General features: G+C 40.7%; 1 protein-coding gene across 2 annotated transcripts in view; it reads left to right on the forward strand.

Annotated features, from left to right (window-relative positions):
• The first annotated feature begins 288 nt into the window (after window positions 1-288).
• Window positions 289-26,366, forward strand: part of GMDS (GDP-mannose 4,6-dehydratase) — a 411,524-nt gene continuing 385,446 nt past the window's right edge. Inside the window, exon 1 of one of the 2 annotated variants that reach the window (XM_066992543.1) lies at window positions 289-511. In XM_066992543.1, coding sequence (XP_066848644.1) covers window positions 390-511 — 122 coding nt within the window. In that variant the 5' untranslated portion in view covers window positions 289-389. The remainder of the gene's footprint in view (window positions 512-26,366) is intronic. The other variant, XM_013193585.3, reaches the window with a different exon arrangement.

Consider the following 26,366-nt stretch of genomic DNA (forward strand, 5'->3'; position numbering starts at 1 on the left):
CGCGGCCGCCCGCTCCTCCGCGCCGCAGGGGGCGCTGTTGCGCGGCCGCCCCCCCCCCCCCGCAGGACAGCCCCGCCCCTCCCCGACACGCGGTCAGGAAGTCGGCGGCCCCTCCGCTGTCCCTTTAAGGAAGCGCCGGTGGCCGCCGATTGGCTGCGGGGCCGAGCGGGGCGGGGCCAGGCGAGCGGGAGAGAAAAGCGGGGCGCGCTCCCGCAGCCGCTACCCCCCCCCCCCCCCCCCCCCCCCCCCACGCACACCGCGCCCGGGAGCGCGCTTGGTGGGGGCCGTGCCGGCGGCGGGGCTGCACCTGCGGGCGGGGCGGGGCGGGAGCCGCGAAATGGCGGCGCGGAGGCGGGCGAGCTGGTAGCCCCGGCCGGTAGCCACAGCCCATGTGCGGCCGCGCCTCCGCCCCGGGGCTGCCGCTGCACCTTTCCCCGGCGGCGGCATGGCGCAGGGAGGCGAGGAGGGGTCCGGCAGGAAGGTGGCTCTCATCACCGGCATCACCGGGCAGGTACGGATGGGAGCCGGGGGTGTTTGCCCCCCCGGTCGGGTGGTCGGAGGCACGCAGCCCCCTGCGGGCAGCACGGGCTCGGGGTGCCCCGTCCTGCAGGTGGGTGTGAGGGGGGTCCCTGTGGATCCTGCCCCCGGAGTTGCTAGGGAATCGTCAGCCCAGGTGCGCGCTGAGCTTCAGCACAAGGCAGCTGCACCTGTTAGAGGCAACGCGAGGGGCTGGAGGTAGTGCTGGTGGAGCCCTTCCACCTGGAGGTGCCAACGTGGTGGTGCAGGGCAGCCTGCCTTGTAGGTTTGTCCTTTGCAGGCGTGTTTCCCGCTAGCACCTGTCCCTCTGCATCCCGGGCATCCTTGCAGTCAGCATCTGCTTCCTGCCCAGGGTGCATGATGCAAGCAGCTCCCGAGGCTACTTGTTTTGTATTCCTGCAGGTTCATTGCAGCCCCCGTTTTATTTTTGGTTGCGTTAATCATAGGGATAGCAATGCGCTCAGCAGAAGGTGTGGGAGAAAGGTGGCACGAAAATAAAAGTGTTTGCCTTGCAGCATTTCCTGCTCTGTCAAAAAGGATGCACCAGTGGTGAGTTTTAACCTTGTGAGACCTGCAGGAGTATTCATGTACAGCATCTGCAGCTCTCACTACCATCAGGCAGCTTGGATGTTTGGTTGGGCTGTTTGTCCACGCAGAGCTTGACACTGCTGCATCTTTGCTGCCAAGTGGGTGCTAAATGAAAGTTGCCCTGGACTTCCTTAATCAACCTTACTTCGCAATGTAGATGTTGCCCACTGCCTGGAAAAACTGCTCTGCTTGCACACTATTTCTTAGGACATGCTGAGTGACATTTGCTTGTAGGATGTATCTTTTGTGATGGGTAGAACCTGTTAAGTAGGTAACATGGGACAGCAAACATAGTTACTTGTCTTAGAATCAGCGGATCAGCTTTCTTTCCCTTATGGTTTGCATTTAACCAATGACACCTTCATACGTGGAAGAATTTCTTCCCCTTCAATGGTGACTTGTCCTGGAATGCTTGCAGATCCGTCTGTGAGGTACTGGTGTGAATTGTTTGGACTGTGGAAAAGTGTATGTGAAAACAAGCATGTTAATCCTGTACTCTGTAATGATGTTAGTCAATGCTTCTGTCTTTTGTAACGGAAGAGCCACGTGACCTTTGAGGGAATAAATCAAGCGACAGTACGGTGTCATAGCAATTTTTGTCTCTTATCAAAAAGAACCTGGACTGTGCTTTGAATTTCATTAGCTGTTTTTGTTTTAGCTTGTTATATCTATTCTCGTGTGTTCTTAAAACATGTCTCGGTGTCACCTTTTCCGATAGGTGAGTGACTGTCTGCCAAGAGCGGGTTAAGAAATCCTACCAAATGGCTGTCTGACAAGGAGATACAACTGAGTCTGAGAAGGAGGAAAAAAAGCTAATCTGTATATACTAACATCTTTACTTGGTGATTATTTTTAGCAAGAGCACAGACAGAGCTTTCCAAAGGACTACTTAGATGAATAGTCTTCTGGTTCATTGACAGAAGTGTTTCTTTTATCTAAAAAGTTAGAGGACTCTAGCCATAGAGGTATTATTTTTTTTTTTTAGTGCAGTGTTCTGTGTGCTACCTTTCCTTATTTTCAGTGCAGCTCTTCCATCTTAGTTTAACCTTTGTCAGGCGTATTTTTTCAGTGTTGAAACATGCAGGGATTCAGAGCTGGGAAAGGCCTAGAATACCTAAAAGTAAGCCAAAGAGGTTGGGTGCCTTAGTGATGAGACAGTGCCAACTCTTGGCCTAGGATGAAAGCTTTATGCTGGGAGCAACCTCTTTCTGGGTCCTGTAGTTTTCCATTATTTTGAGATCTACTACTAGGAATAATGGTCTGTCATCTGTTCTTAGTTGAAGTTTAAAGGATAGTTGCTGTAGTATTTGTTCCTTGCCCTTTTTATTACCTGTCATTATTTTCACTTAATGACTTCTTTGTTGGAGAGGCCTTACCCAGAAATGGGAGACCTGGATTCTGTTTCTTCCTTATCTGAGAATGGGCAAAGTTTGTGTGTCCTACCTTCCAGGAGAACGTTTTTAAGCTTAATTATCGTGCATAGAATGCACAAACATGTTAAAGTGGAAACGAGCTCAGGCTTTGTCTTTTCTAGACAGTCCTTTTAATTACTGGGCTAAACAGAGTTGGTCTCTCTTTGCATTCTTGCTTGGAATTGGAACTCTTTCAGAGTGGAGAAATAAAGGCCTGGATCCCTTCAGGCTGAGGAAAGCACAGAACAGCATTGGATAGTAAACTAATCTTATTCAAACTGAGGCCCTTCTCCTGCAGGATTTTTTTCTTTTGAGAAGTGAGTTGGCACAGTTGCGTTATGTAAGGAGCCCGGCTTTTGTTTGCGTGTGGCCAGTGTACTCCGAGACTGCTTGCTGATCTAAGGCCCCATAGAGCCTGGTTCCTGGAACGAGGGTTGGTGGGAGATAAATACTGAGCCAAGTGGACCGTGACAGTTCTAGGCAAATGTAGAGTTGTGCTTTTGTGTTAAGAAGTTGAATGAAGTGCTGCTTGAACTGCAGTGGCACCTCCTGACTCAAGATGATGCCACAGCAGGCATGCTTGATCATAAACATTGAGATCAAACACCTCATTACGTTTCTGAGAACTTCCAAGTAGTCGTGAACATCTCAATTATCCTTCTCTTCCGCTGACGAAAGAGGGGAGTTTCATCCTGTTATGATGAAGGAATTGAGCCCAGGTAGGACTGTATTTTCGTGATACAGGAATTGTCCTATGGTGCAGCTTTTAACTGAAGTATGCCATGAAGAGATGGTATAGCTGCATCTTATGAGTTACCAACTTCTAATGGGACTCACAAGGCTGTGGAGGATGACAGAATAGGATGGACTATCTGCACATCTTCCTCTGTATAGTGAATGGAAGCTTATGGCATGTGCCTGCTTACCTGCACCAGTCGGTTAAAAATGGTTCATGCAGCTTGCTTTCTTCATCTTGTATCTAAAGGAAGTACAGGCTCTGCAGGGTTCAATGTGTAACTGATAGGAAAGAGGCTGTGACCTTGGGCCAGATAACAAAATGAGGTTGCAACAACTTCCTCTGTATAGTGAATGGAAGTTTGTCATGTGCCCGCTTACCTGCACCAGTTGGTTAAAAACGGTTCATGTGGATTACTTCCTTCATCTTGTATCTAAAAGAAGTACTGGCTCTGCAGGGTTCAATTCCTAACTGATAGGAAGGAGGTTGTGACCTTTGGCCAAATAGTAAAATGAGGTTGCAACATGGATGGTAAAGCCATAAGTGAAAATCAATTCCATAGTTGCATGGTCAGGAGTTAAAAGACATTCTGGTGCCAAGAGCTGGACCATAGTCTCTGTGAAATTATAGTATATAAATGAATCTCTACAAATCCTGTGTTTACCAGTGGGGTTGGGGTGAAATTGGTGTCATTCTACCACTTGCATTACTGATAAGAGACACTAGCATGTAACCAGTGGTGTTACATACTCCTGTTGCAGCACTGAGATTTCCCTTATCTGCCTTCTCACACCACAGCAGTGGGGCAAACTGCACTTTGCTGTTTTGCTAAAGTGACCTCTGGTCTGAGTAACTGCTGTATTTGGATGGATAAAATGCTTCTGAAGTTTCACGTAGATACTGGCCTGCTGGTAGGTTACTTCTGAGAGTAATGTGTAGCACTCTTTTTTCATTGAAGGAAAAAATTATTTTTGTTGAAACACATGCCTCTTGTGTGTATTAAAATATTTTTTAACAAATTGTGATTTTTTTAGATGGATTTTTCCACAATGCAAAATGTGGAAAAATACTGGACTTCTCAAACTTTGGTACTTTGAAGAGCTATTATATGAAAATAATTTTCTTTTGAGTCAAATACCAGCCTAACTAACATTTACTACTGAATATCCAGATCTTTACCTCCTGTCTTGTCTCCTGTTTGGGGAAGCTGCTGAAGTAGTGCTTTTTGACAGCTTTGTTTTCTAGGCTCTATGACTAAATATCTGTTAAAGTTGCATTTAAATAATTCTGGGAAGTCTGATTCCACTGCAATCAGTCTGATTGTCTTTCTGTACACGGATGCTTGTAAGAATATTTAGATGTTTGATTTATTGGAGAAATACCAAAAAATATTCTGGCTGAGTCCAGCAACTAGGTTATATTGATGTTTCTTTTTTCCCCTTCTGTTGCTGGATTGTGAGCTGTGAATAACATTTATCTTGTATCTGGTGCTGTCCTGCTCTGCTTTACCTGGAGAGATGGTAAGATAAGAGTTTGTAGACCAATAGGATGATCATTTAACTTGTAAAGCTAGGCTATGAATGAAGCAATACACTAGAACTCATGTCAATACGAGGCCAGAGGCTTTTTTCAAATTGTATACAGTGAAATAGTTGTTTCTGCTTTGTAAATAAGAGCGCTTTTAGCAGCCCTGCTAGCACCAGCTTTTGTGCAGTTGCCTGCATTTCTGTCAAATTCACCTGCTTTGGTGAAACTCAGGGTTTGGTTGAGCCTTCTTGAAGATGCTGCCATAAGCGTAAATATAATTGAAAAGCAAGTGTGTGCATAAGTGCCATAACATTTTCTTTAATTGCTTGATGTAGGGAGAAAATAGGTCCTGCCTATGATTCAACTTTGTGCACTACAAGGACAAGTTGCACACCAAACCCATATGCACTGCAGACTCCATACAGGTGTTACGGTTCATAGTTGGAGAAAGGTGAACTGTATTGACAGGGACAAGAATCACAGAGCATGCAGAATTTACTGTTGTGAATTGAAGGAAGTTTTAAAATCTGGCTCTTAAGAATGAAACAAACAAGACAGACTGCGAGGTAAACTACTGGTGCTAAGAAAATGACTCAATTTGTTTTTTATCTGTGTGTGTGTATATATATATATAAAAAATGAAGCAGCAAATGCCTCGTACAGAGGGTGACTATAAAACTTTGATATGCTATGGGTAAAGCAACTTTTTCTCAGTTTTTTTTTTAAACAGTTAAGAAACACTTGAAGAAGCTGTTCTTTTAAAAGTATTGTGATCAAGTGGTGAGGTAGGACTCCTTGTCATTAGGAAGTTTGTGTGTACCTGGAAAGCAAATGCAGAGAACCATTACAGCATGCTGTACCAGGGAGGACACCTTTTGTCAGGTGAAGGTTAGGGTCTGAAGGATTGCTTTTCTCCATAGAAATAGCAGGCTAGATTTCACTGAAACTGCATAGGCTACATGTAAAGGTATGGGTAAGCAGTGCTGCCTCTGTTAAAACAGGCACTGTCTTGGTTGAAACTGGGTGCTCTTGATTTCATTGTCAGTCTTTGAATAGCCAGGAGTTGTCTTGAGTGAGGCTTTCAGAGGTGTTGAACATCCTTGTCTTAAAGAAGGAGGCACACTAATTCGGGCTCAAATTGAAATAGAAGAAACATAAATTGAACTTGAGACAGATGCCTCTGTGTGTGCTTATATTTTAAATAGTGAGGGTGGTCAAGCCTTGAAATAGATGGCCTAGAGAGGATGTAGTGTGTCTATCCATGGAAATATCCAAAATGAAATTGGATATGGCCCTGAGCAACCTGCTCTAGTTCATCCTGGCTTGCTCATGGATCTAGGACTATGATCTAGAGGTCTGTCCCTTCTGATGCCAACTTAAGTGATTCTGTAAAACCACCATAGTATCAGAAGCTGAACACCCACAATCTGACAAGAAGGTGTTACAAGTGCCTAGTGAAGTTTTGCAGCACATGAATGTCTGTGGGGTGAAACCCAAGCTTACTTAAATTAAAATGAAATACCTGGAATTATATAAAGTGTTGCCATTATGTTTCACCCAAAACTCTAGAAGAAATGGTCTTGGAAAATGTCAAACAGTGAAACAGGAGGCTAGAATACTATCTGAAAGCACGGGCCCTATTTTAGAAAATATGCCAGAATTTCTTCCTCTCAGCCCTTCCTTTGAAGGGAGGAGGACTACCAGTTGCTGTAATTCACCTAATGCATTGACTTGTTATCCAAGGCAATTACAATTAAACAGTCTTCTGCTTTACTACCTTTCAGCTGTTTCATGCTCCACAACTCTATGCAGACTGGCAGGGCTTTTATCTTCTCCAAGAGCTGAGGGTCCAGCAGGTGCTGTCTGTGCCTGCTCAGAGGAGCCCAGCTGTATACCATTACCTGCAACAATGCGTAATGCAGTTGGTGGGGGGGGTGTTTGAGACAGGTGAGCTACAACACTTTCATGATAAAGCATAGCTGATACAGGGTTAGTTCATACACCTGTTTTGAGGTGTTAACTTTTTTTTTCTTTTCATCTTTGTGCAGCTTTGCTCAGTGTTTATGGCTGCTATAAAGTCTATTCTCTGGCTGGTTACTGGAGATGGAAGTCCTGGTGAAGCAGCACCGATCACAGGTGTTGACTCAAGGACCAGTGGAGGCAATCCAACTCCTTGTGTTTGAACAGCATGTGCACAGGACATGGACTGTAAAGCATTGTCAACAGCAAGTGAATTATAAGTTACTGCATACAGTAATATGTACCTGATAGAAAAGTAGATAAATTTTCTGGAATGTATTCAGTATTTTACAGTGTTAAAGTATACTCTAACTGTGCGAAGGTATGAAAAAGATAGAGGCATAGTACCCAATCTGTGTTTGGGAAGCTGACTTGTGCTAAGCAGTGTTTCTCATGAAGGTTTATGATGTGGATAGCCGTGGGGAGCTATTGCCACTGCTGCCCAGACTGATGAGGAGAGCAGTGTATCCCATTACCAGCAGCATATGGATTTCTTAGTTTCTTTATTTCATTTTTTTAAATAAAGACTGGTGACCATTAATGTAAACAGTTCCTGTATTTCTGTATTTTCTAAAGTTTTAGGGTTCAAGCATCTTTCTCTATATACCTACAGCCAATAAAAAGTGAAGAGATAATTCCCTTCTTCCTGTGATATAATGCTCTCCCACTAAGCTTTGGTCTTGTTTCTCCTCTGATTGCCTCTTTCACATTATTTTAGCTGTTGAGCTTTCTGCAGAAGGGAGTCTATTTCCTAGAAAACAGGTAGCTATGCAGTAGGACAAGGAAAATGGAGTACTGCCTGCTGTGGTGGACTGTGTGAAGAACAGAAAGGTTACCGATCTGATTCCTGTGATCCAAGAAAGCTTCGCAAAAGGTTTTTCAGTGCAGTTATGACACTGGTATTCATCCTAGCGTTAATTCTGTTTTCCCCATCTTATTTCTCTGAAGAGTGCTGTGACTGAGTCTGAGTTTCTTTACGCTTACCTGTGCTTTTATTTATTCTTTGTTATAATGCTCCGTTGGTGAGGCATGAAGTACTTTCTCTCTTGACAATTTCTCACACCTTTATCCCAGCTTCTTTAGGCATTTGAGTCTGGACATGAATCCTGATTAAGTTACCTGTTCTTACAAACTTGTCAGCTCTGCTTCCCTTTCTATGCTGTTGCATTATAACTCAGGCTTGTTTTAGAAAGCATCATTCCCTTAAACCAGAAGGTGAATGATGTGATGAATGTTGACATAATGGTAGGTGTCTAATTTTTTCTCACAAATGCATATTATCTTGCTCTAAATCTCTTCTTGCTACTTTGGTCGCTTTTTAGCCAAATGAGCAAAATAAAAGCTTTTTCTTAATGTTTCTCACCTCCTCTCGTATGAATGCACCAATTTTTATTTTTTTCAGTACCTCAGTTAAGGAATTCCTTTGGGTTCTTATTGTGTATGAGCCCATTCTGTCTAAAATACTCAACGAAGGAAAGTTATAGGATAGTGAGAAAGAAGAGTGGAATTCTCCCATCTGCTTTCTAACTTATTAGAAAGTTCTTACTGTGCTTTTTTTTTGTTTCTAGGGTGTGCAGTTTTCACAATCTAAATCCATACTGAAGCTTTTGTAAAGCCTGACAACTTGATGTAAGCTGTATAGTCTCTTGTCACCTATGCCTTTTATGTGTTCTTAAGCAATTAAACTTCTTCACATGCAATATAAATGTTGTAACAACTCTTGTTTGTTCACAAATGCACACAAGTAGGATACCTAAGTCAGGCTTTCTTCAAGAGTTTTTGTCCGTTATTTTAAGACAGCGAAAAAAACAGAATGGGAAACAGTTTTGCTTTGCAAATCAAATGTCATCTGACAGGAAGCAAATTGTCTAAGGATGTGTCTGACTTTTATCTAGTTGGAATCTGTTCGGTGACAGGTTTCGTTGAATAGCATTTCTCACTACCAGGAGACAACTCTATTGCATTGAGTAATGGTACAGCTTGCATCAGACAGTCAAATCAATCAGATAAAAGTTGATGGTATCGCAACAGCTTAGTACTGATGATCAGTAAAATACAGTGATCCAACAGGTATGTCAGCTACAAAAATTACTTGCCTTGGGTGTGGGATGCTGCAGATCTTTGTTTTTTGGAAAGTTTCCTAGAAGATAAACTAGTTGGTGCTATGGTTACTATAATTGAACACATTTGAAATAATAGGAAGAAAATATGCTTGCTCTGGAAAAAGCCGACTCTTAAATGTGGTAAGATATTCACCTTTCTATGAAAGCTTTCTGGTTTTAGCTGTCATTTGACCCACTTATTGCTGCTTGAGAATTCCTCTCTAAGGGGAATTCCTACAGTCTGTCATAAAATCTAATGTGGGTTTGCAGGGGGGGAATTGTCTTTTTGAAACTCTATTCAGGTGCTTTTGCTGTAATGACAAGATACTGTGTCTCTGCTTTGTATCTGACATGTACATAGCTATTAAAGACGTGCCTCTTGGCTTTTTCATCGTTCATGTTAGAGGAAATAACCTTTTGTATGTGATATACATAATGCTCGATCTGTAAACTTCCACCTTTCAGGATGGTGCATCTCTCAGCCACATGCTTTTGCACTGCCAGGTCTACTGTCTGTTCTTCTGTTCTTATGTATTTGAAAGTATTTTGAGGTGGTATTTCACCAAACTGTATGGGAAGTCTTAAAAACATAGCCAAAACAAACACAAAAACAACACACAAAAAAAAGCCCCAAATAATAAAAAAAAAACCTAGCAACTTGAAAATAGATTATTACTCAGACTTAATGTATGGACCTATGCCAGAAGTAGTTTGAACATATTTCCCACTCATGAAACAGTAAATGAGCCTTTCCTAAGGTGTATAGAACAATATTTTAGTTGTAGAAGAGAAGAGAGCCCCAAATCAGGCAGGGAATGCTTCTGACTGTTCCTATGTATGCACACTGTTAATGACTTTTTTGTTTCTAGTCTGATACATTGCAATCCCTTCTGACTGCTCCTGTAGTCCCTCTCTGTAAGTGGCTGGTGCTATTCTGGAACTGGGACACACCATCTGGCTGTTTAGGCTGCTACTTGTCAAATTGCAGGCATCCTATGGTAGGAAGTGGGCGTGCCTCTTTCTAAACACTTCATGTGTGCGGGATCTCCTCAGATGCATTAGCAATGTCAGGCTTCATTAGTGATGCTGGTGGTGACCTATAACATCATTTTAGTTGCTATTTCTTTTTTAGATGGATGAACAGCTACTCTTTCTTTTGCTGGTGTACTTGCTACCTTTGTCATAGATACAGCTCTCTAAAAGCATAAACATTGATGTGGAGAAGGCTGTTTTTTCAGATGCTGAAATTTGTGGCAAAGCCTTCTGGATTTCGTACAACTAAATAATTGTGGTTTTCATGTCAGTGTAATTTTTCCCATGATTATAAGGTAGTAGTCTGTCAAAATATTCATGCCAAAACTTAGCATGCTGTTTGCTTCTGAAACTAGAATATCATTACAACTCTATAAGATGTGCAGTATAAAAGGGACACAGAAGACTTCAGGTTTGCATACAGAAGTCTGTATTCTTTCATCTCATAGATGGTATGCCCATACCAGTAGCTTTGTGAGATGTTTCATGGGAATGGTTAAGAAGACACAGCCAAGGAGCCTCTTTACTGAAGCTGAACTGGCTGTTCCTGATCAAGTGTTGTTCTGCAGAGCCCCAAGCCTGGTCTGCACTGGTGGAACTTGGCAGTCTCTATTGCTTATAAGTTGATGTTTTTTATCATGTCCTCACCTCCTCCCACTGCACTTGCAGCAATACTAGAGAGGGAAAGAGCAGTTTCAGAATGACTGGCCTTTGAACAGCTGCAGAGGCTCTGCTGTTGTAGATCTGCAGACTCAGTAGCATATATCCTTCCATTATTGAAGCTGAAATAGTTGCAGAACTCTTCTTGAAGATGAGAAGGCAAGGAAATCACAAAGACTAAGAGCTAAACTTCAGTTTATGCTCTTTCCAGCCCATTTTAGGGAAATAGTCATACTCATAGCTGTTCCTGCATCTGTGGCTATGTGGTTTTGCTTCATGTATTTGATTTCTATTTAATACATATCAGGTCATTGTAGGAAATTTAAGAAGTTTACATTCCCATGTTCTTATTGCAGCCCTTTCTGTTATAAAACACAGTGCAACTGTTCCAATCCTTTTTCTTATTTTGAAACTTAAGGAAACTTACGATTAGAATGAGAGAGGAATTTTTTCACTAATTTGCAAGTTTTTCATTATTAAAGAACGAAATAGGAGTCTTAATACTGTCTCTAATATTTGCTGTGTTTTTATTAATATTCTTGTACTTTTGCAGAATGTCATGGTGTAAAAAAAAACCATTGCAGAAACATTATTGTATGATTTTTTTTAATTTAGGAAGTGTGGATAGAACTTCAAATCATTACGCTGTCTATTGTGCTGCTCTTTAAACAGTATGAAAAACTGGACTTTCTTTAAATTGGGAGGTAACACTTAGATGGGAAGATGCTGACTGCTTATTCCTCATGCAGTCCAGTTTAGCTTTGCCACGTGCATGCTGACAGTCCTTATCACCTCCAGTATATCACAGCTATCTGTTACCTTGATCAGTTAATGGGAAGCATAACACGGACTTGGCAAATAGAAAGCATCCGGAGCCTTTACAGTACTAAAATTCCCTGAGCAGTAATACTGTATTTATTTTGATAAAACTGAAAACTGTAAAATAATGGTTTAAGTTATTGCTGATTCATAAATATTTTTCTTAACATGGTGTCTAAAGAGTGAAATGAGAGAATCCACATGCATTTGAAATAATAGACAACCTCCCAATCATTAAATGTTGTAGCTGGCATTTGCGGAGGTGGACGTACAGCTTGCTTCTGACACCAGTTAAGTAGGCTGAGTTTCTGTTGGAAATACTTTGTGTGATTTACAGAAGTGTGTTGGTGAACTTGCACTAATTAATTGAAGCTGTTTCGTTTCCTTTGTATGAGCTTGTGTTACTAGTAGATGGGTTCTGTCACTTCAAGTGGGAACCTCCTTGCTTACATGTCTACATCTCAGCAAGTTTCCAGGTAGCTGTTTAGGTGAGTGAGAGTCATCTAGCTGATTAAGTTCAGAGTGCAGGCTTGTTTTATCAAGTGCATGTTCCTACCTCAGGATAAGGAGAGTTGTGCTGTAACTTGTATTGGCTATACGGATGTTTGCTCTGCTGACTGTGAAAGGTGCTCAGGGTGAGCACCTGATGGAGTTTATGCTTGTATTGCCCCACGTAGCACTTCGTTCTGTAATGAGGAAGCATTTATTTTATTTGAAGCACTCTATAAGATAAGCAAATGAGTTTCACTTGTAGTCTTGTTTCTTGTCGTAATTCTTGTCGTAAGGAGAGCTTATACAGTGAATGTGTGTATACACAGTGTAAAAACACTCGGTCCCTTTTTTTAAAGATACTGTTCTTGTGGGACTGCTGCTTTGGAGTTGATCAGGAGAGGGACGGTGCTCCCAAGTTACTGGCAGTTTCCTAAGCACTCTCCACATACCACTGCAACTCTGCCACTGCCGACCTTCTCTCCATCCCTGACCCTCCGATTTTTCTGTTTGAAGACTGACCCTCTAGTCTTTCTGTTTAAGAAACCATCCGGTGTGTTTGACTTCCACCTTACCTGGCCTCATTGATGTCTCATGTTACTCTATTGTGTGTACCGTAACTTTTGTCTTAAACCATGCACTTAGCCAAAAATGTAATGGTTTTGCTTCCAAAACCCTCTGGAGAATTCAGGCATTTCTGTCTATTGGTTTACTGAGGCTGTGGCATTTCAATGTAAGCTAAAGTCTGTCCATATTCCCCTCATAAAATGTTCCTATAACTACTTACAAATATTGGCATCTACCATATGGCCTGTGTGTGTTGAAGGACAGGATGGGGCCAATTTATAGCTCTAGATGGTAGGAAAAGGGAAAGGGTGGCCAAAAATCAATTAGAGATTCCTTCTGAAGGAAGTACAAGCCCACCTCCTTAAGGAAGGTCTAAAATCTTTTGAGTGATTTCAATATGCTGAGCAAAATAATAGTGGCTTGATCCTGACCAGTTCTTGAGTTTCAATGAAAGTGGTTTTGATGGATTTCTAATTGCTCTCATTAAAAGGATTTGATCTTATAGGAGTGTAGTTGGCTAGTTATCAACACTTGCCTCTCAATATGGCTTAGAGAGAGGTTTGAGATTAGTCTAGTAGTTCAGAAAGCTTTTATTTAGTTTAGTATTTAGTACCTTCAGCTTTGCCTCTAGTATGTCTGGGACTCTGAGGGACAGATGGATGAGAGAGAGGTTTGTAAATCTATGGAATAAAGTGCATTGCCTTTAAATCTCTCTAGTTACCCGTCTTCCTCTGAGAAAAAGCTTCATTTTAATATGGGAAAAGGAAAGAGATATACAAAAGCCCTGGAGGAAAAGCTACTCTATTTTTCCTACCTTTACAGTAAGGCTGTACTCTCTTTGGCATTACGTATTTAAGCTTAAAACATAGCTGTGGTCTCTATTTAGACACAATGAGAGGCAGGTAGGAAATCACACTATTAAAATTCAGTGTTTAATTAAGTAAATTGCCATATGTTACTGAACATAGCTAAGACATTACTGCTGTTCCTCACAGTTAGCGGTGCTAACCTTCTAAGCTAGTATGTAGTGTTCATTGTAATTAAACTTGGCTATTAAGTAGAATAGAATCCCAAATTCTTGTAATAATCCCAATGCATCAAACTATACTAGGAAAAATCTTTATGGAGTCTAGTTTCATTCTGTTGTGAGTTTCTCAGTACTGTTTTATTTAAAAGAAGGTGCTCTTTCATTGCAGGATCTCTCCAGCAATATATCCCTGATGTGGTTAATTGAAAAGCTCCACTTGTTCATTCTTGTGTACAACAGACACAAGTCCAGTGGCAGCCTGAGTGGTCCTTCTGACTTTGTACAGGACTAGTCACTCAGTGCTTAGTACTTATACATTTTCTTGCTTGAAGAATCTCAAGTGATGTCTTCTCAAAAATGTTACTGCTATTTTGTGTTAAAGCACACACGGTGTCCAAGTTACAAAGATTCATAGCTGTGAATTCTTTATTAGCATGCGGTTTCTTTGGTATACCTCTAATTCTTGAAGTACATATGCCAAAATAGGAAATCACACATTCTTATTTCCCTATTTCTTGCACTCCACCGTGTTTGCCTTGCAGTATTTACCAAACTGTCTTTTTAAGGTATAGTCCTGTTTGGCAATGATCATATCCAAAAGCAACTTGCAAATTTTGGATCTTATTATCCAGAGATTATGTATTAAAATTGACTCTTGCATTTTTACCCAGTGAAAACAGAAATGTTGCTCCCCATGGACAGAGGCATAATATGCTTGGTTCTACTGAAGGCAGTTTTCACAGCTGGGTGTTAAAGTCATGAAAATCAAACTGCTGACACAACCTGAATCATAGTGCCACAAGTAGCACTTCTTTGTTTTTGTATGACAGTTTCATTGGTGCTATTAATAGTTGGCTCCTTACAGGTGTTCACGTATAATAACTCTTAGAAGACAACACTTGGTAAGTTTTCAAATGAATCATGTTAATTCCAGGATTAATTTTTGCAGAGAGACCTTTTGACTCTTTTTTCCTTTCGAGGTTTTTAGTCATAAAAATCCATATGTTGAAAATCTTCATTACTTTTAATTCTTGAAGTGCAGCGTTCTGGTAGGGAAAAGCAGAAAACCTGGCTTGCTTGTGATAATGGGCAGCCTCACTCGATATGATGTTTCCATTGTCAGTCTCCTTGGAAAAATACTGATTTCTCTAGTTTCACTGGTGTGCCATTGATATTCAGTTGGCAGGAGATCTTGAGAGTTAGCTACAGTATTACCAGCATTGAGGGAACAGCAGATCTCTGAGGAAAAAAGCCTATATGCTTCTAACACCATCAAGGAAAACTGAACAGAGTACAGCAGTAAAGATTTTTCTCAGCTATTGCTGGGCATATATACTGACAATGTCATGTGCTTTTAACAGAATGGATGACTGAATGCAAAAGCAGAGTTCCTGTTGCAAGACTTTCTATTGCTCCCTCTTGGTTCTGGTTTATGTAGTGGTGTTGGGAGAACAAAGGAGTGACTGTGTATGTAGCTTGAATTTGGAATAATTTAGGTGGGTATAGTCACTCCTCAGACAGCTTGGTGAAACACTCTCTATAAAATGAACTAGAAAACTGTGCTTACTCCTATGGTTATCAATGAGCCTGAATTTAAATTAATTGAGCGTTGGTGCATTGCCTCTTTCAGGTAGTGCTGATTAATGCAATAATACATAGCTATCTTGACCTCTGGAGAAACTGAAGTAAGTTACTTGTTTCAGCACTGAGCAACTTTCTGTGTGGCTCCTGGCACCTATAAAGCAAACAAATCTTTGTTCAACTCTAGTTATAACCTCCTAGGGACTGCTGTTGAAACATGGCTAGCAGAAGTGGTGTGGTACCAATACATTTCCTTTTCTCCTCAGTCTGTACCTGAGCTTGTTGACATCTGTAAAACACATGTGAGACTTATTTGCAAATGATAATGCTTTACTGTAGATTTCAAAGATGTGTTGGATACTGTAGCATGCATGGGTATATAGTTGCACCTTTAAACAGTTTGGGTAATGAATTACTCGAACTCCATCTAGCCGAAAGTTCTTAGATTTTTAAGAGACTTTATAGGAGGAATGGCTTAATTAGCGTGGAGACCAGACTAGCAGAATTAACACTCTTAGCATACTGCCATCTTTGTTAATACATTTAACCACACTTAGTTCATTAATTACATGGAAAAAGGCTGACTAATTCAATGGAAAAATAATGTTGGGGAGGGAACAACAGAAGAGAAAGAGAAGGGAAAACTGTAAAGGTGAGGTTTCTGGTCTTGCTGCCTTCCAGTTCGCATTACTGCTGCTTAGCCCAGCAAAGACCAACTCCTCTGCTGTCAAGACAGAAGATTGGAGTTTAAAGATGGGATGGCCCGTTGCAATGGGAGAGCGAAACTATGCACTTCACAAAGATTTTATTTTTTCAAGCAAGCTTGCTCCTGAGTTTAAATAAATGAATTTCTTTGCCTAGGCAGTGGGGGTGTGTGTGTATGAGTAAACTTACTAATCTTGAAATAATGGTTAAAGGTGAAAAATGACAGATTGCTTAAAGTTATCAGTGGCTTTTGAAACAAATTCTGACGTGATTCTTGATTGTTTTAGTTGATTTGGTTGTCATTCTCAGTACTTCAACTGTACCTGACTTCTCCTTAAGCTTCTACCTTCCAACTATTTCCTGTGAATTCCTCATGACAAGATACAAACATTAGGTGAAAAGTCTAGTGATTAATGTTATTGCTTTAGTTAAGTAACGGGACCTTACGTAGACGGAAAGTGCTTCAGGTATCCTAAGCATTATCAAGGAGTGCTGCTCTTCTGGACATCTGTGAAAGGTGTCCAGGCCTCTTGGAGAAAATTTGGAGAGGACTAAGTCAGCCCTATACTACTTTTTCTATTAGTTAAAATTGCTGCCAAACATTGAAGTTTAAGATGGGCATAGAAATTTGTCTGCTTTGTCTGATCTTTGCGATTAGTGAAGAAACTGTGTGCATGCGTGGTGATATGAGCAAGGAGATAAATTGTTGCTGAGGTGGGGGAAAGCAGAATGGTCCAGGGAAATGAAGAAAGTCCAAATTCAAAACCTGAAAACAGTGCTGTTCTGAACAGGACATGGTGCTGCTTCCCTCTTTTCCCTGAATGGATCAGGAGGCTTGTGATCTAGAAATCCCGTAAAGGCTGTTCTGCTCTGCAGAATTTCATTCTATGCTGGTGTTACCTCCGCTCATGGATGGTGGTTTTACTGCGCTGCGTGGACCAACGTGGATACTTAATGGAGAATTGTACCCTGACAGACTGATGCCAAAGTGGTAGTTCTCTCCCTCCTATCCCAGCTGCAGCGTGCGGGGCTGTGCAGTAGTGGCAGAGGAAAGCTCTCCACCTAGAGGCAGAGACTGCCTTCCCAGTCACCAGAGCAAGGCTGACCGACTTGGAAGATCTGCGCTTTGCCTAAGGGAAAGAGTGGCATGGTGGTTTAATAATAAAAGAGAATCAAGTAGCTATTAACTTTCTTGTTTAGTAGTTGGTTTCAGCCACCAAAAACCAAAGCCCTAGTCAGTGAGAAATAATATAATATGGTTGGAAAGAAATTGTTTGCTCGAAGTGATTTTGTCTGCTCCTTGATTTGAGAGTGGGCTTCTAAAGAGCAGCTATGCTCCTTACCCTGGCTGAAGGCAGTACTCTGATAAATGTGTTTCCCAACGTGCTCTCTGGATGCACGGCTGCGCTTGCAGAATGGTATTGGTCATGCCTAAACCTGAAGTTTTTATCATAGGTAGAAGGGTGCACGTGTAAGCAGTAAGAAATTGTCTTTCTGGTATCTTAACTTCCTCGACCTTATTCTTGGGTCTCTTTTCCCATTGGGTCTTTTCTATTTTGAGCTTTGTTACATGACCATTAGCTGCCTACCTCCTGTGCTGTTGGTTTTAGATCATTAGGAAAATCCCTCTCAGAATTGCTGTCACTGGCAGCTACAGCTGCCACTGTTTTTCCCCCCACCCTTTTCAAGCTTTCAAACTGATGGCTGACTTTAGACTTTAGAGCTGATGTCAGCACCTTAATTTCCCAAATTTGAGTGGGAAGGGAGAAAAATTCCTCAATGAGCAGTGTTCTGTCCAGATACAGAATTATGAAGCATGTCTTTCTAAACAGTGTTTCACTGTGTCACAGCTGGCATGCTATGCTGTGATGTAGTGCTGGGTAATGAGCAAAGTAATTCATGATACTTCTATCTGTCCTTCTCAGGGACTTGAGAAATTGCCAGTTTATTCCCAGACTTAAGTTTTTCATATGCCTGAAAAAAGCCACAAAGTTGGCAAACAACAGTTTCATTATTTTTTATTTGGGACTTAGTGTTGTCCAGATGTGTAGAGATTTACATACTTCTTCCATGCAGAAGAAACTGTTGTTGCATCAAAAGGTAACTTCAGGAGGTGCTAATATTTTTATCCAATCAAAATTATCTTGAAAGAATATTTAAAGTCATTTTCTCAATGTTACCTTTGAAAACTTTATGCATAAGTGTGTTCACTGGGATACAAAATAAGTTGCTGCAGAAGGAATGTATTGCTTTGGCTTACTGGCAGCCTTTTTTAAGAATCTTGGATGCTGATGGAGAATACAAGTATGTGTTTCTGTTTTTTGGCAAAAAAAATATTCACTTTGGTTCCTGTGGAAAATATATGTTAAAGATTCTTGTTCTGTTGTCTTGACAAAGATCTTGGTTTAATTTCTTTTTTGAGAAGGAAATCAACTTTAATAGGAATAGGATGGAATCCTTGTGTTTTTACACGTCTGGGAGTGTTTTTACCTTTCTTAAGCATTTGATTTATTTCAAGTTTTGTAGTAGTAGCATATATACTTTCAGATTCCCTATATAAACTGAGCTGATTTTCTGTTCCAATGTCAGTGAGAAAAGTTTGCTTATGGGTAACTGGCAGGACAATCAAGGATAGGGAAAACAAGGTAAAGTAGTACGTCAGTTTAGCAGATCTAGAGGAAACTGCTGGAGAGTACGTGATATTTGCTAAGTTACTTTTAAGTTAATTATTGCTATTGTGTGGGGATTTTTCTTACCATCCATCACTAAATCATCTTGAATTGCTGATGGCTCGATCAGTCCTTCAGGGAAGAAAGCTGCAAGTAAGTTAATACAGTTTCTATGACCAGACAACATGCGGTGTCCGTAGAACATGAATTGTCTTCTGTAGAGTTCTGCTACTGCTGAAACGGGTGAGCTTGGTAGCACTGCTTCTTAGGCTTGCAGAAACTTTCTCCTGAAGACTTGTGTTTTGCCGCCTTTGTCTCTTGCCAGGCTTCTCCGGTTGATCCTAAAATTTCCTACAGCCATCTGTTCCATAACTTTTCAGTCCAAATGAGCCAACTGTAATGAAAAATCAAGTGTGAGGAGGAGGGAGAAGTTTTAAAGGGTCGCATGATCTTACCACTTTGGGGTAGGGTCAGTAGTTTGGAGCACAGTCTCAAGTTCTTTTTTGAGATAAGGGCTTTTGTCTCTGGGCTATGTTAATAAACTCTTTTGAAAATGACTCTTCTTGGAGTCAAATAGGGACTTCATGGTGTTGCCTGTCTGACTTCTGAGGTTTTTCTTCATGCTGGCCATGTTCCAGTCCTTACAGTTTTTTCTTTTGCTAGACTCAGCATCCCTGTGGGCTTGTGAAGTATTTTCCAGACTGTTGTATTTGAGGCTTGACAGGGCTTTTCTTCTTCATTGAGCTAGGATGAGGCTGGGGAAGCAGAATGAAATCTGACGGTACCTCTCTTTTGACCTCTTTTGGTTTGTGTTATAGGTATATAGGTAGTTTGGATCAAGAGGTGGCAGAACTGCTGTAATCCTAAATGAGGACTGTTAGGAGTGGGTCAGCATTGTACAGGAGAAGAGAAATGGGGACTGGAAGCTTTGAAATAGAACTGAGGCAGGGGTCATCCGCAGAGGTGGATGATTAAAATCGTGCTGAACAAGCAGCTGGGCAAGAAGCTTGGCACTGGGTGCTGGTGAAATGGAGCAGGGGCAGTCAGGAGAGCTGTGATGAGGGGCAGTACAGCTGATTTGGGCTGAGCAATGGGGCTGCAGCAAGAGTTTGGGAAAGGGATGGATGGGGTGTCAGAGGTGGGTGAAGGGCTTGTAAGGAGAAACTGGGAAAGGGCGTGTGAAGGAAGTAAGCCTGGGAGACTGGGTACCGGTTTGGAATTGGGGAACATCCTGCAGCTGAGATTTAGGTAAGCAGTAAGAGGGGGCCTGGATAGGGAGGAAGCTGTGATGGGAGGGCCTGGAGTCTTGTAGAGGGAAGTCAGATCAGCAAACTGACAAAAAGCTAGTGGAGAGAAAGGGTTTTCACTGGGTTGTTGAGCTGATCTGACTTGCCTTGTAGTCACATGCCTTCTTGCATGGGATGCAGAGGGCAGCCCTTTTGTGTCAAAAGTGTGGCTCTATACTGAGGTTTTTGAACCTCAGTTAACAAAAATTAGTTTCTTCATGTTTTTTTGAAGATGCTTAATACACTAAGAGCAAGGTTCCTGTAGCTGTTGCTTTGGCGTGTTCAGAATCTTAATGAGTTAGGGGTGTCCCTGAAGATCTCACCTAATGCCTTTGGAAAATGAGGAAGGCATCGTTAATGACTGTCCAAGTCTTATATGTGATGTGTCCAGCACAGAAATGCCGTGGCAGAGATGAGGACTCCTTGTTGGAAAGGATGCGATATTTCCCTGCATTTCCCACCCAGGTCCTTAGCAGCTAATGCTTCAGTTTTGTACGTTCCTGTAGGGGGAAAACAGTTGGGCAAAACTATAGCCATTTTTATTGAAATGTTTTAAAGCACCTTGTCCTTAAATGCAAACTTCCTACAACACTTATGCAGAAGTAATCTGTTCTCTTAATTCATCCTTGAGTGCTTTATACAGTACGCCTGATAAATCTGTTGTCCAGTGCTAAATAGCACAATAGATGGTCCTTTTATTCATTTTAACTGCCTGTTTTGCTGCTGTTGATCCGAGGTCCCAGAGCATGAGATGTCAGTAGAGCTGTGGATGTTGGTGAAGGAAGTTGGGCAGCATTTTGCTCTTGACCTGCCATGACTGACTGCAGCTATTAAATGCTCTGTGTTGACCAAGTTAAAAATGGAGCAACAGGCTTGCAGTCAAAGCTGTCTGGGGTAGGCTGTTCATAGGACTCACTGATTTCTGAGTAACAGCTTTTGACATTTTTTTAATTGCTAAAAACAATGACTGACTGCTATTTCTGTACTTAAAAAAGAAATAGGGATTGTTTGTCGCAGTTGAAGTACACAAGCTCTGTAAATGCCACATGCTATGATGATAACCTTCTGTTTTGTGTCAGTGTATTATGCCAAATATGGTCTTTGTGCTGCAGTACAATGACAGTCCTCTTATGTTTTGGGGTTCTTAGTAGTGACCTTTTCAGTTTTGAACAGAAAAGTGCTGGAAATGTTGGATTCCTCCCAAGTGCCTTATGTGTGTGCTACTGTTCCTGTGGGTCCTCTGTAAATATTTTTCAACTTGGAGAATACAAAATCAACTATTGCATATTGTCAGCATGGAGCATAGTCTTCAGTTTAGATGTAATTCAATCTGGAAGTGACCCTTGAAAAATAAATTATTTGCTGAACAGGCAATCAGGTGCTATTCTTCAAAGTCGTTTGTACATAATTAAAAAAAACTCCGTGCAAAATAACGTACCTACGTACTGTGTTTAACGGGCTGCTGCATTTCATCTGGTGTGTGGGCCAGATTCAGTTCTCTAACTTCTGTCCATCCTATTCCTCCCTGAGAGAAGGAAACATGGAAGAACCGGGTCAGAGTGTGAAGCAGCAGGAACACTGCAGGGGTGCTGGAACTGCTATACTTGGTACTGATTGTGGGTGAGTAGCTCAGCAGGAGCTCTTTGGGAAGAAATGTGAGCAATGTAATGAATAGAAAGTGAGTAGAAAGATGCTGCAATTCCCTTTCTTTATCTGTTTCCAGAGGTTGAGGACCTTTTCTGACTGCCTGCAGTTGAGCTAGAAAGGAAAGAAAGGGAAAGAGGAAGGAAGGGCTTTCTCAATAAGGTGGATATTGAATCCAGCTGAGGCTCTTTCCCTCAGCTTGCTGGTTCCTTTGTTCTTCTTTCTGTCAGCAATGAGGCAGGCATTTAATGTGTCTTGGTGCATGTGCTTTCCTCTCATTCATTTTCTGGGGAATAAATATTAGCTTCTGGCAAACTTTTCTTTAAGATGTCTGGAGAGCTCTAGTCAGAGAAACAGTCCTGATTTTTGGGGATGATCTGAAAGTTTTCTCCTTGGAATGTCGTCTTCGGGTATCTCTTCCCCTTGGGGTTGTAGAACGCAGTGGTGTTGGACTAAAGAGATGATGATTTGCTCCAGTGCACTGAAGAGACAAATGTCCACTGCAAAAGCTTGTCAAAAAACTTTCCATGACAAGTATATGTGTTGCTCCATTTTGGCTACTCTACCAATGTAAAGTGAGAGGCTGGGGGAGGTACAGACTTTGGTGTCCTTACTGGTGATACCAACATCTGGTTCAAGTGACAATTTGTCAGCGTAGTGATAAAATGAAGTCTTACTTTTATAGATTAAATTTGGCATATGTGGTTGGTTATTTCACCATTAGTGTGTAGATGGAGGCTGAGATTTGAGCCCTTCTCTGTGATAGTTGCAGATTGACAAATGTGCACCAGAGATCTCGTACTCTAATCAGAATGATGTCAGTCAAAAGCTTTGCTTTAAGTGCAGATTTTAGCCAGACATGCTCGAGAGCTCTGAACTGCTACAGGCATTTCTACACTAAATGAAATGAAGTGTGCATATAGGTGTCTAATCAGTTTTGATGGTGTTCAGAAACTGCCTGTAGATTTATAATGTTGAATCAAGTGACTGCAGTATGTTGGATATGAATAAGACTTTGTTTAACCACAGAAAAGACCTTCACCCTAAATCTTGATTCTCAATTTGAGATTGAAAACTCTCCACTAAACTAAAACTTCAGCAGCCTGTTTGTAGGAAATGATCTCAGTACTTTAACTGTAATTAAAAGATGACATCTTAAAATCCCAAATTTCTGTTTATAAAAATATTTTTCACTTTTAGTAGGAATCAAACCTATGTATTTAGATTCATAGCAAACTTTTTTGTACAAACAAATTCATGTAAAGACTTTCTTAATTTAAGTCTTAAGTGATTCTTACACATACAGTGCACAAACAGTGATTTTTGTATTAGTGTTCCCTCAACAATACTTATTCTATGAATGTTAGCTGATTGCTTCTGAGAGAAATCCTATGACGAAACAACCTTATGAACCATGTGAAAATGCAGTTAAGAGTTAAAAGGGAGTATTATAGAGATAAAATGTTAAGAAATAACCTTAAAAAGAAACAACCTCTTTAGGTTAATGAAAAACTGACTCTTTTCAGTTTCTAACTTGAAAAACTAGCAATTTTCAACATTAGTTAAATATATTCAAGGTAGTGTGGTAACTTGTACTAGGTACATGGTGCTCCAACTATGAGAATTTGTTGTAGAGCTGCATCTTCAGTAAGTTAATGTTGAGAGAGTTTTTGTCTTTAACAAAGAAATAATAGTTCTTACTAAAAACACACAAACACAAACTTTTAACCTTCTCGGGACTTCTCCACCAGCTGTTATTTAAACTCCTGTGCTCCTGCCTCATTAGGCTGTGCAGCTGAGACTACTGTACTCACCGGAAACCAGGGCATTTATGATTGAGTTCCTGTTATTGACTTGCTCTAGAGAAATGCCAAATTCCACTAGACATAGTACAGTAGGGCCACTGTGGGAGACTTGTGCTATGCTGCTTTGACATTTTCAGACTGGCATTTTTATTTTTCTATTTCCAGGGTTATTTTCTTTATAGTTTTATTCCAGATTTGTAAGTTTGTCAAGCAAAAATGACCAACCTTAAAACAATGTGTTAGCTGACCTGGGTAAATGGAGCTAGAAAAGCATCAGCAAATCTTTTTGCAATTATTTGAGCTCTCATTTTTTTTGGTACTTTAACGCTGAAGGTGAATGTTTCAGATGAATTGCTTATTGTGGGGTTTTTGAAGTAGTGGCTTAAAAAAAGTAATCTGCAGTGTAATGAAAAGAATAGAAAATAGAAATGCAAAGTATGTTTGCTACAGCTTTGTTACATTTGTTATACAGTAATCATTTAAACATAAATTCGTGAATCAGTGAAAGTACATTTATTTTAATTTTCAAGACAATCCGTGGCGTTCCAGAAAGTGTTGAAGGCTTCCTTCATTTTAATACTTTCCCACAATATAGCATTAATTCTGGCTTAGTGTAGTTTTATCTTTATTGGGTGTTATGTAGCTCATTATGTGCAAAGCGTTCAATTTTTTCATTTGAGTACTATGCTGAAATCCCTTAGAACTGAATTTGTTCCTGAGTGACCTAAATGTTTCTTTCCTTCAAAGATTTTCCATGCGAAAATAACTTAGTTGTAGTGAATGAGGGTTCCTATTATTGGGCAAAAGTAGCTTTGTTTGTGGATGTACTTTCTTACAAATAAATGTGTAGAGATCCTGTTCTGTCTGTACATTTTCTCCTTATGTGAATGGTAGATGTTTTAGGGAAATCAGAATCTCTGCTTCTTAAAAACTAGGGTGCCTGTTGAGCCAAACCAGTTTCAATCATACAATGAAAGGCTCTTGATTTTTGTCAAATACTTAACCTTGATTTTTTTGTATTCCCATACTTTTTAAGAAAATGAGTTAATTAGCAAAGCCTATACAAAAACCTGTGTATGTATGTGGTTTGTGTATGTGTATTTATACAGTGCTGTGAACTAGTAGTTTTCTGCTTGTTTACTCCATTATAATATTTTCCTGTGACTTGGGCCAACCTGGACTATATTCCAATCAAAAAAACAATTGGAAGTCCTTTTACTTAGAGCAATTTTAACTCTCCTGGGGGGAGAGGAGTGAAAATGCAGTTTCCAGCTCAGGAGCTGAGCTTCAACTGAAAGCAGAAAGGAAAGGTACTGCCTATCAGGTGATCACCAGTGTCACCAGTGTTTTTAAGTGTGGTAGGCAGGGGGGCTTCTTCCATAGCCTGCTTCGTTGTCTACATCAGCGGTGGCCTTATAGTGGAAATGTTCCTGCCAGAAAGTGACTGCAGGTCTCTTTATTCATATTTTAGATTGAACAGAAAACCTGGAAGAAAAACAAGTTTTCCAGAGTCACCCTGAGCTCTTAAAGAACTTGTTATTGAATTTAACAAGTCACATTCAGGTGAAGAAAATATTCTCTGTGCACCTGCTGAAGAGGCTGCTGTTGGGAGAGAATTCAATAAAGCTGTCCTAGGTATTGAGCTGCCAGCTTCCTTGAGTTCGAGGAACTTACCACCTTTCAAATACGTAGCAATCACTAGTCTGTTATTTGCAAACTTAAGTCTGCTGTAATTAAGCTAATTTTTAAGAGCTTCAGTTGTCTTGAATTGTATAATTGTTTAGAAACAATTAGGCATTTGTATTTAAATTATATCAAAATCCAGTTTAAAAAAAAGTCCACCTTGGATAAAAAGTGAAATCTAGCACACTTGTTAGTTTTCAGAAAAATTCTTTATTAGAAAAGGTATGTGCATTGAGGGGGGTGGGGGGTGGAATTACATCAGTAAATGGCTGGTTTTACCCTCAGCTGTACAGAGCAGTTAACCTACCGCATTACCGCATTCAAACTCCGCATTTTCTTTTCCTGTTTTCTGCTCCTTGCACTGTAACAATGGGTGTGGGATCTCCTGCAGGAATTCAGGCAAATCTGGTACTCAAGCAAGTTCATCTTAGAAGTTAGATCCTCAAAACAATGCAGTTACAAACTTCTCTACAGTTACTAAACAACATTCCATCTCACCCTATTTTTTCTTGGAAATAGTAGATTTTTATATCTTCCTTCAAGAAGTCCAGGCGTCCCTTGCATCTTTATCTGGCACAAGAGATTTTATTTGTGAGATTGGTCACAATCATTCTTCAAACCATCTAACAGTCTCTGCTCTTGACATTGTGAAGGGGGATTTGAGGACTTTGTCCTTCTAGTATTTAGTGTTGTAAGACTTTTTACTTTACTGAAACTATTCAAATATAATGAAATAACAAAATGTGTCATTTGGGTGGATCATAAATACTTGTAAATTGTATCTAGATGGTTCCCCCTTTAAGAAACGGGAGACCTGTGTTCTCTGGAAACACTAGCTGTGCAGACTGGCTTTCTGTTGTGAGCTGAGAGCAGGGCCTTGAACTTAACAGGGTGCTGCTGTGGCATGAGGAGTCAGTTTGATTTCTGTCCAAACTTGTGTGCACAAACAGGAGAGGAAGATATGGGCAGGCAGATATTCACAGAGTAACTCTTCACCTTTTAGGTGCAAACCTTGTAACGAGTCAAGAATATAAGATGGTGGGCTTCTGCAGGATGAACAAGCATTGGATGAAAAGCCTGTTCATTTTCTTGTCGTCACTGTTACTTTTCATCACAGTTACTTTTCCAGCCTTGCTTGGGAACCAAGTGTCCTGTTATGCTAGTTACTGTTGTGTGATCTATTTGTATTTTTGTTTTTGGTTGGCATGATATAGCTGATAAATTTATTTAATCTAGAATTAGACAATCTAGAACTATAAATGGTGAGCTCTTAATTAGGCAGAGTGTTGGACAGGATCCTAATAAATTGGTAAAGGTAATATCTTAAAGTCTCAAGTACTCAAATCATGTAACTTTCCTGATTTAATTAGATCCTGTAATTCAGGAATGCAGCTAAAGTCTTACCACTTTGATTATTCATACTGTATAGAAAACTTGAACTTCTTTGTATAAAATGTGCTGTACAAGTTTTTTCTTTT

Source organism: Anser cygnoides, chromosome 2, assembly GCF_040182565.1.
Source record: "Anser cygnoides isolate HZ-2024a breed goose chromosome 2, Taihu_goose_T2T_genome, whole genome shotgun sequence".
Lineage (NCBI taxonomy): Eukaryota > Metazoa > Chordata > Aves > Anseriformes > Anatidae > Anser > Anser cygnoides.